Here is a 17,222-nt window from a genome sequence, read left to right as displayed (position 1 = left end):
ATTGACTTGTGATGTTAATCTAGATTATTTCAACATACCCCATAATTTAGGGTTACAATCACTTAAACATCACATGGATCTCTACATGGAATACCCCCCCAAAAATAAATTATTATAATTACATATAGCACCAACAGTTTATGCAGCGCTTTACAAATTTAAAAGGAAGACAATATAGTTTCAGTACAATAACTTACAATATGGTTAAGAGGGTCTCAGAAGAGGGTCTCAGAAGAGCTTACAATCTAATAGGGTGAGGCAGGTCGTACAAAAGGTTGTAACTGTGGGGAATATGCTGATGGATTAGTTGGAAGGGTGATAGGCTTCCCTGAAGAGATAAGTTTTCAGGGATCGTCTGAAGGCAGCCAGAGTAGGAGACAGTCAAAGAAAGTGAGGTAGAGAGTTCCAGAAGATGGGAGGGGTACTGGGGTGTTCCGGAGATGATCACGGGAGGAGGAGACAAGGAAGCTTGAGAGCAAGAGGTCTTGAGAGGAGCACAGAGGAGGATTTGGGTGATATTTGGAGAAAAGATTGATTATGTAGCTGGGGCAGAGTTGTGAATGGCTTTGTATGATGTTGTTAGTATTCAAATTTAATTTGCTAGGCGATTGGAAGCCATGTAAGGATTGGCAGAGAGGAGTGCCAGACACTGAGTGGTTGGTAAGGTAGATGAGCATGGCAGCAGTATTCATGATAGACTGAAGAGGAGATAGCCTATGGAGAGGTAGGCCTATGAGGAGAGAGTTGCAATAGTCAAGGCACGAGATAACAAGGGAGAGAAATACTTTCATTAGTTAAAAAGGGGCATATTTTAGAGATGGTATGGAAGTGAAGTCTACAAGCTTTTGACAATGACTGGATGTATGATGAAAAGTCTGTCAGAACGTCTGAATGTAGAAGTAGTCTGGAAACAGGCGTTGAGGACTTTTGGACTATCCATCTCGTGTGGATCAGCATCTGATTCCGTTGGGAAGGCTGGAAGCACCCATTTACTGGAGAGATGAAATATCAATGCCACTTTTGGGACAAAGGGATCTAATGGTCTCAGCATAACCCTGTCTGGGAAGAACATGGAATAAGGTTTGGCTGCCCTCAATTCTTGGCATTCCGAAACCCTTCCCCCCGAAGTTCTGGTTATTAGAAAAGCTGTTTTTAAGGTGATATTCCATAATGAACAGTCTTCTGTCGGAGGTATTCTTGGCCAGTCTGGTGGGTTAGATAAAAGAGGCACAGCCTCCTACGTGAGTGTTTACAACATCTGCAACCTATTGGTTGAGGAGGATTTTCTCTGCCTTCTCGCATTCCTTTTGAAACAGGCTTCCTATTTATGTCAAGAGGAAAGGTAGCTACCTGTTTCTTTAGGTTCTCCTATAGAACCCAAGGGCTTATTCACACTTGCAGCAGGCTCTGCTATTGCACTGAAAAGTGATCTGTGCTTAGGTGACTTTTCAGAGGCATTTGATAATATCATGTAGAGGGGACAAGTGTTTCCGCTATGCGATTTTCAAAGAGCAATTTGCATGCAATGTTGCAACTCACATGGGGATGGCCCATTCATTTGGCTGCCCCTGCTCCTATTTAGGGGAGACAAGCTTTGCACAATGTTTTTAAAGGCCATTCTCCCACATGACAATCACAGCAGAATTGCATTGCATTTGGGGTGCCCTGAAAGGATAAAGGCACGTAATGCGCGTTGTGCAGCGATTGACACACAATTTAAAATCAGATTGTATGATGTGTGATAATACATTTTCTTCTTCTTTGGAGGAGATTCCGGATCCTCCCATTCCAGTGCAGGTTTTACTGCATTAAAAAATGATGGTATCATCGCAAAATCAAAGCCTGAACCTTTGGGATCCTCTGCCGCGAAGGAGCCGGAAGGTTGGCTGTAATACTGGGTCTGGGGAATCAGCTAGCCTAATCTGCTGGGCTGGAATCACCCCTGAAGTGCCTGGTACCCCTCTAGTTAGAGAGGATTGAATGGCTTGGTTTAGACCTGGTGCAGGGTCCATACTCTGTCCCTCTGCTTCTGTCCCTGGTTGTCAGAGACAACAGGAAAATGCTGCCAATGAGTCATAGATTACTTTCTTGAGCAAGGTTGACACCTGCTGACTCTTGTACTCCTGGTCTCTGGCAAGCTGCCTAAAGCAGTTGCAGCAAAGTAGCTTTCCTAGCATCGGGTCATCTCAAAATGACCAACATTTGCCTTTCGAGCGCTGAGCCCTCAGAGGAGAAGCTGTGTGCTTTCTCTTAAGCGTACATTTGTGCCCTTTGTATATAATCCCCCTTGGCAAAGAGAAACAAATTTAAATAAAAGAAATCTGGGCAACCCCCCCCCCCCCCCATCCCCTAGTAATACAGTACATTCATCCTTGCTCCATCTCCCTTCTTTCCCCATTACTAGAATAGCAAGACTTACATTTCATTGACTGTTCCTCAGAATGAAATGCTTTCTCTCTGCATGCCTGAATTACAAAGGCATCCATTACCTGAAAGCCAACGCCCATCCACACAAAATGACACTTTTAAGCTGGCTACACATCATGCAATCCTCTGCAGATTTTTTCAGATTTACCAAAACCACATAATACGAGGTCAAACCTTAAGAGCCTCAATTTTTATGCAGTCAGGCAGGCCCCTGCACCACATGGTCCTGGCAAATCTAAATCTCAGGAAATCAGACAACAAAGGCTGGGGTCTTTAGAGACATGAGAGCAAGAAAAAGAAAAAAACGTTTTATAGAGATTGACAGACCTGGAAAGAGTTCCGTGGGAGAGAAGACATCATGCAGTCCCGGCTGCTGGATCCGGACTCCAAAGCAGGCATGCCGCAAGAGGATTGTTGTCTCTCATTAGAGAATACCTCGACCCCAAAAGACCACCAGAAAGGGTTCCCCACTTTGTTGGTGCACTTAACAGCTTAAAATGTGGAACTGCATGCTGGGAGAGGCTTGAACCCAGACGGACTCTGACATAGACGGTAGGTAAGAGCTTCCTGAGTGTAACGGTCTGTAGGTGTTGATTTTTTGAGGACAAAAAGGATAATGGGGGAGGTAGCTCTCAGTCAGACTTTTATAGAGCTAAACAGGTCCTGTGGGTGGATATAAGGGCTGAGCTATATCACATATATGTTGGCGTCAGGAAAACATATATTTGGATAGACAAGCCTCAAAGATATCTCTATGCAGAAAACAAGCCCTTTGTACACATTATTCCTACCAGTGGCGGCTGGTGAAATTTTAGGATGGGGGGGGGGGGGGGCGCCAGACCCTGCCCTTCCTTTTTGACACCTCCCACTTATCATAAGCCCCACCCCTTATAGAATCCACCCACTCCATCCCCTGTATTCCACTTGCTTCTATTCTGCATCCACTGCTACATACTATATTTAGTATTTTACATTTTTCATAACCTGGTAAAACAGGTAAACCTGGTAAACCCTTTATAAATATAAATAATATACATTTTTTTCTCTTTCTCTTTTGTCTGATTGAACCAGAGCCTACCAATTTATGATTCTGAAAAAAGCACCACTTGGGCCGTGGGTTCCATCCACGGAGCAGCTGTGTCACTTCCGGTTTCTCACTGGCACAGAGAAACAGGAAGTGACGCTGTGGCTCCAAGGGAAAGCATGGCCCATGTCCCACCACCACAATGCAGGACAAAACCAGGCAAATGAAGCTTCTCATGTGCAAACACATGATTTTATAGATGTCACGCTTCCCATAGTGCACTGTGTCCGCTGCCTGAATACAGGGCACTTAACTACTTGGTGACTGCGCCGAAAGACGGCTGCAGTGTGGGCCTAAATTGCAGGAAGGGCATCCATGGATGTCCTCCCGAGCAAGCACAGTTTGCGCAACCCTGTGGGTCATGCACAGCACGCTCTCTGTGATCTCAGAGTCTATGAGACTCAGATGATCACAGATCTGAGTAAGGGGTCAATCCCGGGCCCTTACCATGTGATCAGCTGTTAGCCAATGATGGCTGATCACGTGATGTAAACAGCAGCTCGGTAATCGGTATTTTTTTTCCTCGTACTGTTAACGTGAGGGGGAAAAAAAAGCTGATCACCGGCTTCTGTCAGAGGCACATCGGTCCCTCACTCATAAATCTCCGGCTGTGCCCACCAGTGTCACCTGCCAGTGCCCACTGTGCCACCTATCAGTACCCACCAGTGCCACCTACCAGTGCCCACAGTGCCACCCATCAATGCCCACCAGTGCTGCCAATCAATGCCCATCATTGTCTAATAATCAGTGCCACAGATCAGTGCTGCCTATCAGTGTCACCTACCAGTGCCCATCAGTGCCACCTATCAGTGGCGCTTAGCAGCGCCACCTAGCAGTGCCCTTCAGTGCCAACCATCAGTGCCCATCAGTGCCAACCATCAGTGTCACCTCTCAGTGCCACCTATCAGTGCTACCTCATCAGTGCTGATCAGTGGCACCTATCAGTGCCCATTAGTGCCACCTTATCAATGCCCATCAGTGCCACCTTTTCAAAATTTTATAACAAACTATGAAACAGTTTTATTTATTTTTCTAAATTTCAGTCCCTTTTTGTTTTATTTAGCAAAATAAAAAAACCAGCGGCAATTGAATACCACCAAAAGAAAGCTCTATCTGTGTGAAAAAAATATAAAAAATTTAATTTGGGTAAACTGTAGCATGACGAGGCGCACATCCTACTAGTTAAATTACAGGCTTTTGCATACAGATATAGGTTTCAAAGTAACTGTTACAGCTCAAACTTCTGCTTTCACATAACAATATTTATATATGACTTGCAAACTCTTTTCTGAATTCCAGCTAGGAATCAGCATTCCTCTTGCAAGAGCAAATGGCTTAAACATTTCTAATTAGCAATAAAACCCGCTCTGTGCTTGCAGATTGTCTGCAAAGTGTTATCAGTCTGCTAAGACCTCTATAACAGTTTCCGATCTGTAATTGAATGTTGCTACAAGCTGAATTTATTCAGGTAACCTCTTGGGTTTAGTAGTTCCCCTCCATATAAGCTGGAAGCACATTTAGATGATGATAAGTCATGATTCTCACTATAAGACCCCATTCACACTGGCTTGATAAGCAGGCGCTATTGCGCTAAAAATAGCGCCTGCAAACCGAACTGAAACAGCCTCTGCTGTCTCTCCAATGTGAAGCCCCGAGGGCTTTCACACTGGAGCAGTGCGCTAGCAGGACGGTAAAAAAAGTCCTGCTAGCAGCATCTTTGGAGCAGTGAAGGAGCGATGTATACACCTTCTCCTATTGAAATCAATGGAGCAGTGCGGCTATACCGCTGGCAAAGTGCATCTGCAGAGGTGCTTTGCGGTAGTGTTTAACCCTTTCTCGGCCGCTAGCGGGGGTTAAAACTGCCCGCTAGTGGCCAAATAGCACCGCAAACCGTCGGTAAAACGGCGGTAAAAATAACAGCACTTTACCGCCGACGCTCCTCCTGCCCCCGTGTGAAAGGGGCCTAAGCAAAACAGCTATTCATGAATATTCTCTTTAATAGAACTCCTAAACATACCAACTCACAGTATTTGAACCATATACCTCTCGTATACTAATATTTTCTTTGATTAATATTCAACATATATGAGTATATGAGTATTATAAAAAAAATTATAACAAAAATGCCCAAGCCAAAATATGTGACACTGTTCAATTATGCATATAATTACTTTAAAATAACGTAATTATATATTTGGATGATTGTTTTTGCAATACATAATACAATATGTTTCATATAGTCATATTTGAATAAGCCCCTTCTTTCATTCTTGAAAACAAAAATTAGGTCTATGAGCTCATTTGAAATATCGGTCTCTTATGCCACGTACACAGGATCGGAATTTTGGTCGGAAAAAGCTCTGATGGTTTTCCCGATGGAATTCCGATGGGATTTCGCTCAATCTGTCTTGCATACATGCAGTCACACCAAATTCCAACCGTCAAGAATGCGGTGACGTACAACACGTACAACGGGACTATAAAAAGGAAGTTCAATAGCCAGTAGCCAATAGCTTCCATCTCGTAGTTGAATCTGAGCATGCGTGAGTTTTTGCACTTCGGAATTGCATACACACGAAAACATTTTCAGATAGGAACTTTTTCTGACCGAAAAATTGAAAACGTGCTCTCAATCTTTTGCTGGCCGTACTTTGGCCAGCAAAAGTCAGACGAAGCATACACACAATCGCATTTTCAGACCAAAAGCTCTCATCTGTCTTTTACTGGCCGAATTTCCGATCGTTTGTACGTGACATAAGTCTAAATACTGCCCATGGACCCTTTTCTTATCTTTACAGGCTGACAGAAAGAGAATTTATGATCTTAAGAGAACTTAACATAATACACGTAAACCCTTCTCTTTAGGGTTCCTTAGTTTCAATGAGAATTAACTAAATTTTAACCTCTTTAGAATTTTTTTTTTTTTAAACAAGATGGTTTCTGATTTGTTCATAGCATATATATGAAAAATATACAATATAATGGCCTCAGGAATTAATTATTTTTAACCCCATTAGTTCTGACACATAGAATGCATTCATATAAAAACCTTTTGTCTTTACAACTCCTTTAAGCCATAGGACAGGCAGACAACTGCATTTTCAAATGGAGATTTGCATTAGCAGTCTATAAATATAGAAATATAGAAATTTCAATATGTACCTGTTAAATTAGCAATAGCTCTATAACGAATTTGCCTACCCAAATGTTTTCCTTTGTTTCTTTGAGGCATATACGGTAATGCTTTTATTTAAAATAATGTTTTAATAAATCCCTGCTATAATTTTTATTATAGGTTGACACGTAGACAAAAATGTGAACATTTTATTAGTTACATTTTTAATATTTATATTTGAAAAGTAACTTTTATTACTGTATTTTTAAAATATACATTATAGAGAACACAATTATGATTGTGATTATGAGAATTACAATTATTTGACAGCAAGAGCTATATACATTTGTTTATAGAAAACATTTAATTAAACATTTATTTATAAACATAAAAATATTTTAAAAAGACAATAAATAAGAGATCATATACTGAAAATTACTCTAAAATATTGCAGCAGCATTTATTTCTGTCCACAAATCACTGTGAACCTTCAAAATAAATTCAATTAAATTCAATTAAAATAATATATATAGTCCCGTAAAGTCCCAGAAATACAGGAGAGGTAAAAAAGTGGCTTAGTAAGAAAGTCCTTGTTGCCCTCTGTCTGGAAAGGACTTTCTTACTAAGCCACTTTTTTACCTCTCCTGTATTTCTGGGACTTTACGGGACTATATATAATATATTGTTTTTATTGAATTTAATTGAATTTATTTTGAGGGTTCACAGTGATTTGTGGACAGAAATAAGCGCTGCTGTGATATTTTAGAGTAATTTTCAGTATATGATCTCTTATTTATTGTCTTTCTTTAACCACTTGCTTACTGGGCACTTAAACACCCTTCCTGACCAAACCAATTTTCAGCTTTTGGTGCTCTCACACTTTGAATGACAATTACTCAGTCATGCAACACTGTACCCAAATGAATTTTGTGTCCCTGTTTTTCCCACAAATAGAGCTTTCTTTTGGTGGTATTTGATCACCTCTGGGGTTTTTATTTTTTGCGCTATAAATGAAAAAAGACCGAAAATTTCGAGAAAAAAAAGCATATTTCTTTGTTTCTGTGATAAAATTTTGCAAATTATAATTTTTTTTTCATAAATTTTGGCCACAATTTATACTGCTGCATATCTTTGGTAAAAATAACCCAAATTAGTGGATATTATTTGGTCTTTGTGAAAGTTAGAGAGTCTACAAGCTGTGGTGCGAATCATAAAAAATTGATCACACCTGATGTACTGGTGGCCCATCTCATTTCTTGCAACAAGTCAGGAATGTACAAATACCCCCCAAATGACCCCATTTTTTAAAGTAGACATTCCAAGGTATTTACTAAGATGCATGGTGAGGTTTTTGATGTTGTCATCTTTTTCCCACAATTCTTTGCAAAATGAAGATTTTTTTTTTTTTTTTTTCTCACAAAATTTTCAATGTAATAGGTTATTTCTCTCACATGGCATGTGTATACCACAAATGACACCCCAAAATACGTTCTGCTACTCCTTCTGAGTATTACGATACCAAATGTGTGAGACTTTTACACAGCCTGGCCACATACAGAGGCCCAATATTGAAATAGCACCATCAGGCGTTCTAGGAGCATAAATTACACATTTCATTTCTCAACCACCTATTACATTTTTGAAGGCCCTGGAGCACCAGGACATGGGAAATGCCCACAAAGTGACCCCATTTTGGAAAGCTAACACCCCAACGTATAATCTATGAGGCATATTGAGTCGTTTGATCTGGCAGATGACACTGACAGGTGACGCTGATTTGGCAGATGACACTGACAGGTGACGCTGATGTGGCAGGTGACACTGACAGGTGACGCTGATCACAGGTGACACTGACGTGGCAGGTGGCACTGACGACACGTGGCACTGACAACACCTGGCACTGACGACACGTGGCACTGACAAATGGCACTGGAGGCAGATGGCACTGGAGGCAGATGGCACTGGAGGCAGATGGGGCTGACAGATGGGGCTGTCAGATGGGGCTGACAGATGTCGCTGGCAGATGTCGCTGGCAGATGTCGCTGACAGATGTCGCTGGCACTGGGGCTGGCACTGGCACTGGCAGATGGTGCTGGCTATTTGCTCTGGCAAATGGGGCTGGCAGATGGCACTGCGGCTGGCAGATGGCACTGGCGCTGGCAGGTGGCACTGGCGCTGGCAGGTGGCACTGGCAGGTGGCACTGGCAGGTGGCACTGGCAGGTGGAACTGGCACTGGCGGCACTGGCACTAATGGCACTGGGGCTGACGGCACTGGGGCTGAAGGATGGCACTGGCGCTGGCAGGTGGCACTGGCACTGGCAGGTGGCACTGGCACTGGCAGGTGGCACTGGCACTGGCAGGTGGCACTGGCAGGTGGAACTGGCACGTGGCACTGGCGGCACTGGGGCTGTCGGCACTGGGGCTGACGGCACTGGGGCTGACGGATGGCACTGGCGCTGGCAGGTGGCACTGGCGCTTGCAGGTGGCACTGGCACTGGCAGGTGGCACTGGCGGCACTGGGGCTGACGGATGGCACTGGCGCTGGCAGGTGGCACTGGCGCTGGCAGGTGGCACTGGCGCTGGCAGGTGGCACTGGCGGCACTGGCACTACTGGCAGATGGCACTGGGCTGACAGATGGCACTGAGCTGACAGATGGCACTGGCACTGGGGCTGACAGATGGCACTGGGGCTGACAGATGGCACTGGGGCTGACAGTTGGCACTGGGGCTGACAGTGTAACAATTTATCACTCACAGATCCTCTCTCTCCTCACACGCTGTCTCTGTGTGAGGAGGGAGAGACACGGCAATGGGAGATGGTCTCATATGTTTACATTTGAGATCATCTCCCATTGGCAGCTGCGATCGCGCTGTGAATGGCCGCTTTGATTGGCCGTTCACGGTGATCTATGTTTGCCTGTCTCCGGGAGACACGGCGAATACAAAACTTCTGCGATGCACGCCCCCGGCGGCGCGCATTACGGAAGTAAACACAAGGACGTCCAGGGATGACCAGGCGAAGGAACCCGCCTGCTCTACGGCCGTCATTCGGCTATAGGGTGGGCGGGAGGTGGTTAATGTTTTTTTTTAAAAATAGTAGCTGCTACTTTATTGAATAATCCTCAGAGTGGCACAGAGTGGTGATACTTTAGGGCGCAGTATATACACCATTTTTTCTTGCATAAAAATATTAAAAACAAGGTCTACACAAAATATTATTAGTTTCCCCTAAAAAGGCAATACTATAATATATTATTAAAATTGCATTTCTGTATTTCTGGGTACCTTTGGACTTCTCAATGCATTTGAACAAATATCCCTTTAAAAAGTATGACTGTTTATTCCTTTGTGCCTTTAGGGTTGCTAAAAAAAAGTACTAGTTCAGGGGAAAAAAATAATATGTGTGAAATCTTGGATAACTGTTTCTTCTACACAGATTTGTAGTTCATTTTATATGAATCAGCTGTAAATGTCTAAGTTAGCGAAATACAGATCAGAAGTTTATGTTCTTCTTTTCTTTTTGTTTTTCAAGATACTATGCTATCTGCTGCCAGCCTCTGGTTTACAGGAACAAAATGACCCCTCTGAGGATAGCGTTGATGCTTGGTGGCTGTTGGATTATCCCAACATTTATATCATTCCTCCCAATTATGCAAGGATGGAACAGCATAGGCATTCTGGACTTGGTGAGTTAATAAAGAGTTGTCTATGCAATGAGTAAAGTTAAACATAATGTGAGTTTAGATATTTTAAAGTGGTCTGTATTTACAATGAGTAGTAGGAATGCAATGCACTATAAATGGAGTTATAGAAGCTTCTTTCAACTATCATGGCCATGTTCTTATTCTTAAATAGCTCTGTATTTTAAAAATTTTCTCATTATTTTACTTTTTTACAAAAAGAAAAAACAGACAATGGGAAAAAATGAAATAAACATTTCTTGGTGACAGTACACAATGTTCGATTACATGAACCCACAAATGCAAATAAAACTAAATTAAATCATGCTAAATACTCTGAACATACTGAACCTCAAAAAAGACACCTAATAAATTAAAATAAAATTGCAAATCAAGAAAATGTTGTTATTTGTTGTTCCAGGTGTACATGGAAATGGTGGTTGAGATGGGACATTGGTGAAAGGCCACATTATTGTACCTATAGAGAACTTCTTTAGTTCCCATGTGTTTGCTTTATTGACCACAGTGTTACAAAACCGTGTCGTCATGCTTCATCTGTAATGGCGTCATACAATTGAGGACAGTAGACAAAAAACAGTCCTTCTTCTCAGCATATAATTTCTTCCTTGTAAGCACACAACTGTGAAATCTATCTGTATATTAATGGCTTTTAATGAAAAGCAACTAAACCATAATATAATGTACCACAGAATTATCATAGATTTAAATAAGCTCAAAAACAAAATGTGCCAAACTGTAGCTACTCAAATACAAGCCTGAGGCAGGATATTTAATAATACAATTGACAGTTAAGTGAAGAATTCTTGAAACAAAGAAGATGCAGAATTGACAAGCATCTACAGTAGCAGAAGTAACTGAGAAAGATAAGGTAGAAATACTAAATGTCTAACATTACACCTCTAAATTTTAAAGATCTACCTCACTCTGAATAAAAAAAAAAAAAGTATACTATTATAAAATTAAGACTTGCACAAATTACTAAAGAGGATATTTTGACCTACATTGGTTGCAACAGGGGGTGAGGGGGTAGCTACCAATGTGCTTCAAACAATACATTCACACACTAGCAGCTGGATCCCCTGTGCTCCTAAGTGACTTGTGCAATGTTTTCCAGTGCCTTCCAGTGTTTCTCTATGGCCTTCAATGTTCCCAGTGTCTGTTCAGTCTGTACTCAGCTTTTTGACCCTGTGCACTCCTGTTTTTTCCCTGCCTCAGTGATCCCACGTGTTCCTGTGCAATCCAGTCATCACATTGCTGCAGTGATCCTGTGCACCCACTGCCTACAACCTGCTCCAGTTTGACCCCATGGACTCCAGCTTGCAACTGGCTTCCACTCCAGTAGCCTCATGTGACTCACAACATTCAAGCCTGCCCACTGTAACCTTGTGAGTTCCCATGAACATCTAACCTGCTTCCAGTGCTCTAGTGTGTCCCTGTGCACTCCAGCCTCAACTCTGTCCCTGTAACCCTGTGGACTCCCACCTCTGTTCTGCTCCAGTGACCCTTTTACTCCTGCCTAGACCCTACTTTAGTCCTTAGGTACCAGGATTCCTGTGCTACAAGAGAAATCCCTGCATAATTGTGCTCAGTCTCCAGTAGTCTGCCTGCTCAAGTAAGTCAGAGGGTTGCAACCTGGAGGCCATCAGCAGTCAAAACCATCTCCATAACCACTTGCTGACCACACAATAGTTGAATGATGGCTACAGCATGGCTAGCCAGTTCTGGAAGGGCATCATATGACATTCTCCTGTGATCACGCCCACCATGCTTGTGGATCGCGTGTTCTGTGATCACTGTGGCCTCTGGACACAACTGATCACAGATCATTGTAAATTGCTCTTTACCACGTGATCAGCTGTATCCAGTCACAGCTGATCATGATGTAAATACAAGTCGGTTATTGGCATGCCTTTTACAGCATGAGCAGAGGAAGAGACGAGCCAATGGCTTGTATGAAAGGGACAGCGTAGTCTCAACAGTGCCCACCAGTGCTGCCTATCAGTGGCCATTAGTGCCACTTATCAGTGCCCATAAGAGCCATCTATCAGTGCTGCCATCAGTACCACCTTTTTGTGCCCTTCGGTGCTGCCTATCAGTAGCCATCGGTGCCACCTATCAGTGCAAACTCATGAGTGTGCACCAGTGCTGCCTCATCAGTGCCCATCAATGCAGCCCATCAGGCCACTTCCTGCCCCAGTTTCTATAACTAAATCCTGGATAGCCAGTCTGTCTCTTAGTGGGGATGGGCTCCCATTCGTAACACTCATGACACTGTCTGTAAACAGATAATCCATAGCAACAAGTTTGGGTTCACCTTTCATAAGCTTAGTGTGGTCAGAACAATGAAAAAAGACCATAGGTGTTATTAAAGGAGTCTCCCGGATTCCGATAAGCCCTCCGCCCGCAGACCCAGACAAACGGCCAGGGTTGTCGGGAAGAGGCCCTTGTCCTCATCAACATGGGGACAAGGTGTTTTGGGGTGGGGGGGCCGGCCAGGCTACGTGCTCGGATAAGGGTCTGACATGGACTTGGAGGGGACCCCCACGTCATTTTTTTGGCGTAGGGCTTCCCCTTTAAGTCCATACCAGGTCATGGGGCCAGCGCGGTGTCAATATCGCCAGTGGAGGCGGCGACATTGACTTCCTGCGCTTGTCCCATCTACCTGGAGCCACGTTCAAAATTAACAGACTTTTCTCCGTGTGTGGGCAAGTCCGTTCATTTCAAAAGTCCGGCAGACTCCTGCCATAGTCCAGCGGATTGTCTGCCGGACCTAGTCTGCCGGAAAAGTCCGGTCGTGTGTGGGCAGGTCCGCTCGTTCGGGAAAGTTTAACGGACCTCCGCTGCAAAGTCTGGCGGTTTGTCCGATCGTGTGTACGTGGCATTAGTGGTCTCACCAGTGATTGGAACTCTTCCTAAAGGAAAGGATCCTCCATCCCGTGGAAGTCCAAGAGAATCCTACTTCAGATGTTTAGCCATTTGTAGACTATGTCCAAGACAGATGCATGACAACCAGGCTCCTGTTTCTCACTCTTCTATTTGAATTCAGGCTTGCTGTGGGAAGGCCAAATTTGTAAATCAACGGACAGACTGAACCACATAATCAGCCCAATCAAGAGCAACATTTTATCTAAACCACCTGCTGGCCTTGTGTGCTCCCATCCTCCATGGGTCATACCTGCTTCCAGCAGGGAGATTGCAGCCCCTTATAATTACAGTAGCAGTTGTGTAGACGTGGAAGCTCAAGCAAAGAAATCAAGGCCCCAAGGGACATAAGAAAGCATTGGGTGATTTTATTCACCAACATCTGAATTTTTTTTATACAGAATCAGTTTTAGTGGGCTGCTCTTTTAAGCAAGATTACATGAGAAAGAGGTCAGAGTTACAAACATTATCATGCACCTTTTTGTCCACAGTGTAAACAGAAGATGGTAAGTGGCATGGAGTCTGGAGAATGAGAGTATTTACATCCTCCTTATTCTATGCAGCCATATGTCACAGTAGAGGCAGATCAGCCATATACAATGGCTCATGTAGACAGGCACCAATAACCCTACCAGCATGTCTTTTGAGTGTTGGAGGAAATCAGAGTGCAAACAAATGGCAACCACCCCAACCTATAAATGGCCTTTACAACAAGGAGCACATGGAAGGGCAACATATGTAAAAAAAAAAAAAAAAAATTCCCAGCCCAGGGAGAACATTCAAACTCCATGCAGGTAGTGCCTTGGCTGGGACTTGTAGCACGGACTGTAGCACCGCAGGGCAGACATGCTAACCACTAAGCAACTATAATAGCTTACACCCAAGAGAACAGAATTCTTGCTCTTCTTCGGTGTCAATATATTATTTATCAAATTATCATGCAGCAGTTTTTTTTTTTGTTAATTTAAAAGATGTTTTCCAGTTACTGCTAATCCCATTACAGAAACTAATTTTACCTAAAATATTGACAATTATAAATCCAGACCAAGAACTCTGAGTCACTCCACTGATAGTACATTGGTTTAATCGTTTCCTTACACTTTGTGCTATGCTTCTGCCATAAATACTGCACGTTTTAACTGTCAGATAAGCATTAAATTAATTTTAGAAACGCATTCAACTGCTGATACTTATAAGAATGAGTCATTGAAATGAACCAGAGCCAGGATGTTAAAGGCAAAATCAAAGCCTTCTCTACTATCATAGTCTAGGCAAACACTTGGATCTGTATGATTGACAGTGGGAACAAAGGGAGAGAATCAGGAGGATTATTATTAACAGGGCTAAAGGGAGTGCAGCAAGCCTAGCAGAATGTTCCCTGGAACTATTACTTCCCCTCTTACTCATCCCTGAAGTTTTATTCATAAGAAGAATCACACAGAACAAATTAAATTGAATTTATTACCTGTTCGTTTTTTTGTGATGCATTAAAGGATTTGAATATACCTGTGACAAGCAATTTAAATTTTTAAGAAGATAGCTATTTAAATAATTAAATAGTAGTTTTAGCAATATTATCCCATTTTGTAACTGAGAAATGCATTGTTGTATGCTTTAAATGCCCATTTTTCCTCAATTTACATTTTGTGTTGTGAACTGCGTATACTCAGTAGGTCATCAGGCTTTAAAGCTGCATTCATACCTGAGCATTTTTTTGGCACATTTTTGCCCGTTTATATGCAGCGTTTTTGGGCTTGGCATTTTTTTATTAGCCAATAGAGAAAACTATTATCTTTTGCATCATTTGTTGCTAGGTATTTAAGCTTTTTTAGATTTCCCATTAGCAATTTCTTCTTTTATTATTATTCATTTATTAAAATGTTTTTTCGTTAGGGTAAGGGGTTCAAGTTTAGTTTAGGTTAGGGTTAGGATTAAGAGTTTGGGGTTAGGGGTATTTATTATTATTTTATTTATTTATTATTTTATTTTATTTATTATTATTCTACGATTAATAATAAATGAATACATAAATGTAAAATAAATACACAAATAAATAAAAATCATGAATAAAAAATAAATACATTCAATGAATTAACAATAAACAAATAATTAACCCTTAACTTTAACCCTTACCCCTTAAAAAATAAAATAGTAAACTAAACACCCTAACCCTAACATTTATTATTATTATTATTATTATTATTACTATAATGTATTTTTTGTTCGAGTTTGGGTGTTATTTTATGATTATTATTATTATTATTATTATTATCACTAATAATAATAACGTATTTAATGTTTTTAAGGTTAGAGGTTAATTATTATTTATTAATGTATTATTACATATTATTCATGTATTTACTTATTTATGATGATTTTTAGTTATAAACACGCCAAAAATGCCCAAATCTGCCAGATTCCAGCGACAAAAAAAAGTTTAAGAACTTGTTAGAGCTTCAGGCGTTTGGCTTCAGGCGACTTGGAGTGGAGATGTGAACCATCTCCATAGAGAATAATTGATTTTTTTCTCCTCCAGCGTTTTTGAGCTCCAAGCAGAAAATCGCTCAGGTGTGAATGTGACTTAAAGCAAGAGCTCTGGTTACATTAAAATAGTTTTATTCTTTATGGCCAAAAGTACAGTGCAATTCACAGACATTTCAAAAATGTTGTTTTCACTTTGTCATCTGACTTTACTATGTAAATAATGAGAAAGAATTAATTTAAACAACTGTAGTATCAGGCTGTAACATAACAAAATTAAAAAAAAAGTTAAGGGGGGGGGGGGGGGTCTGAATACTTTATGAATACAATTTTTTTTGTTCATTCTTTATTTAGAAGAAGCTATGTATCATGTCCTTTGAACACAGACATAATATTGTGAAATGTAACAGATATTGTACACATAAACATAAAGGCAAATATAAATACCGTACATCAAAGGCACTGGGCTCTATTGCAGACCATATGTAATATGTGTATGCAACATGGCTTCTTGTACACACCACTGGGATATACCATTTCCCCATACAGTTTTTGATTTTTTTCCCCCAATATAAAGGGAAAAGCAACACTAAACACCAGTAGACAAGATACAAAGTGTAACAAGAAAAGTCGGGGGGGGGGGGGGGAGAAAATGTAGGGGAAAAAAGGGGGGAGCAGCAGAGAGGGTCAGGGGATGGGTAGGAGAAGAAACCCACTTATCCCTCTGGCCTGACACCCTGAGAAACCTTGCACCTCTGCCTATGGTTGGGAAGCTAGTATAGCTGGATCTTTATAAAAGATGGGATTCCACATTTTTTAGGACTTTTCTTCTTGTTCCCTTAGCATCATCCCTATACATTACTGAGTTCATGAGTTTTCAGTGAACAACACTGTTAATGATACAACAAAAATATATCTTTGCCGCTTCCAGTTGTGGCAACAGTTTTTGAGGAAGGTCCATTTCTTGTTTCAGCATGACTGGGCTCCTGTGCACAAAGCCAGGTCCATAAAAACAGTTAGGTTGGTGTGGAGGAAACCCTGACCACAACCCTACGAAATAACTTTGGGATGAATTGAAATGTTGATTGCAAACCAGATTCTTACATCCAACATAACTATTTAAAGTGATTGTAAATATTTTTTTTTGTTTTCTTAAATAATAAACATGGTATTCTTACCTGCTCTTTGCAATGCCTCTTCTGGGTTCCCCCATCAGCGCTCCTGACTATAACTCTTTGGCAAGTGCCCCCAAGAAGAGGCTTCTTATAGGAGAACTCATGAAAGCGGCAATGATAGACACAGACAGCGTGACTGGGTCCCAACCTCAGCTCCCTCATCACAGAGTCTGATTGACAGCAGCAGGAGCCAATGGATCACACTGCCATTAATATGCCTGTGAGGAGGGAGGGAGAGGAGAAAGCCGCTGCTCTCATTCACAGTGCTTGATCAAGATCAGGCTCTAGTAAATATAAGGGTGGTCTGGGGATCCTG

The 17,222-nt window shown here is 41.8% G+C and overlaps 1 protein-coding gene across 3 annotated transcripts in view; it reads left to right on the top strand.

Annotated features, from left to right (window-relative positions):
- The window catches only part of HTR4 (5-hydroxytryptamine receptor 4), a 704,330-nt gene that overhangs the window by 451,721 nt on the left and 235,387 nt on the right, over positions 1-17,222 (top strand). For all 3 annotated transcript variants that reach the window (XM_077472675.1, XM_077472674.1, XM_077472673.1), the window contains one exon: positions 10,160-10,313. In XM_077472675.1, coding sequence (XP_077328801.1) covers positions 10,160-10,313 — 154 coding nt within the window. The remainder of the gene's footprint in view (positions 1-10,159; positions 10,314-17,222) is intronic.

The sequence above is a fragment of the Lithobates pipiens genome, unplaced genomic scaffold (genome assembly GCF_037356315.1).
Source record: "Lithobates pipiens isolate NorthernLeopardFrog02 unplaced genomic scaffold, aLitPip1_a1.2 Scaffold_8, whole genome shotgun sequence".
Classification (NCBI taxonomy): domain Eukaryota; kingdom Metazoa; phylum Chordata; class Amphibia; order Anura; family Ranidae; genus Lithobates; species Lithobates pipiens.
The sequence above is the reverse complement of the archived record's forward strand: the minus strand, read 5'-3'. Positions and strand labels throughout refer to the sequence as shown.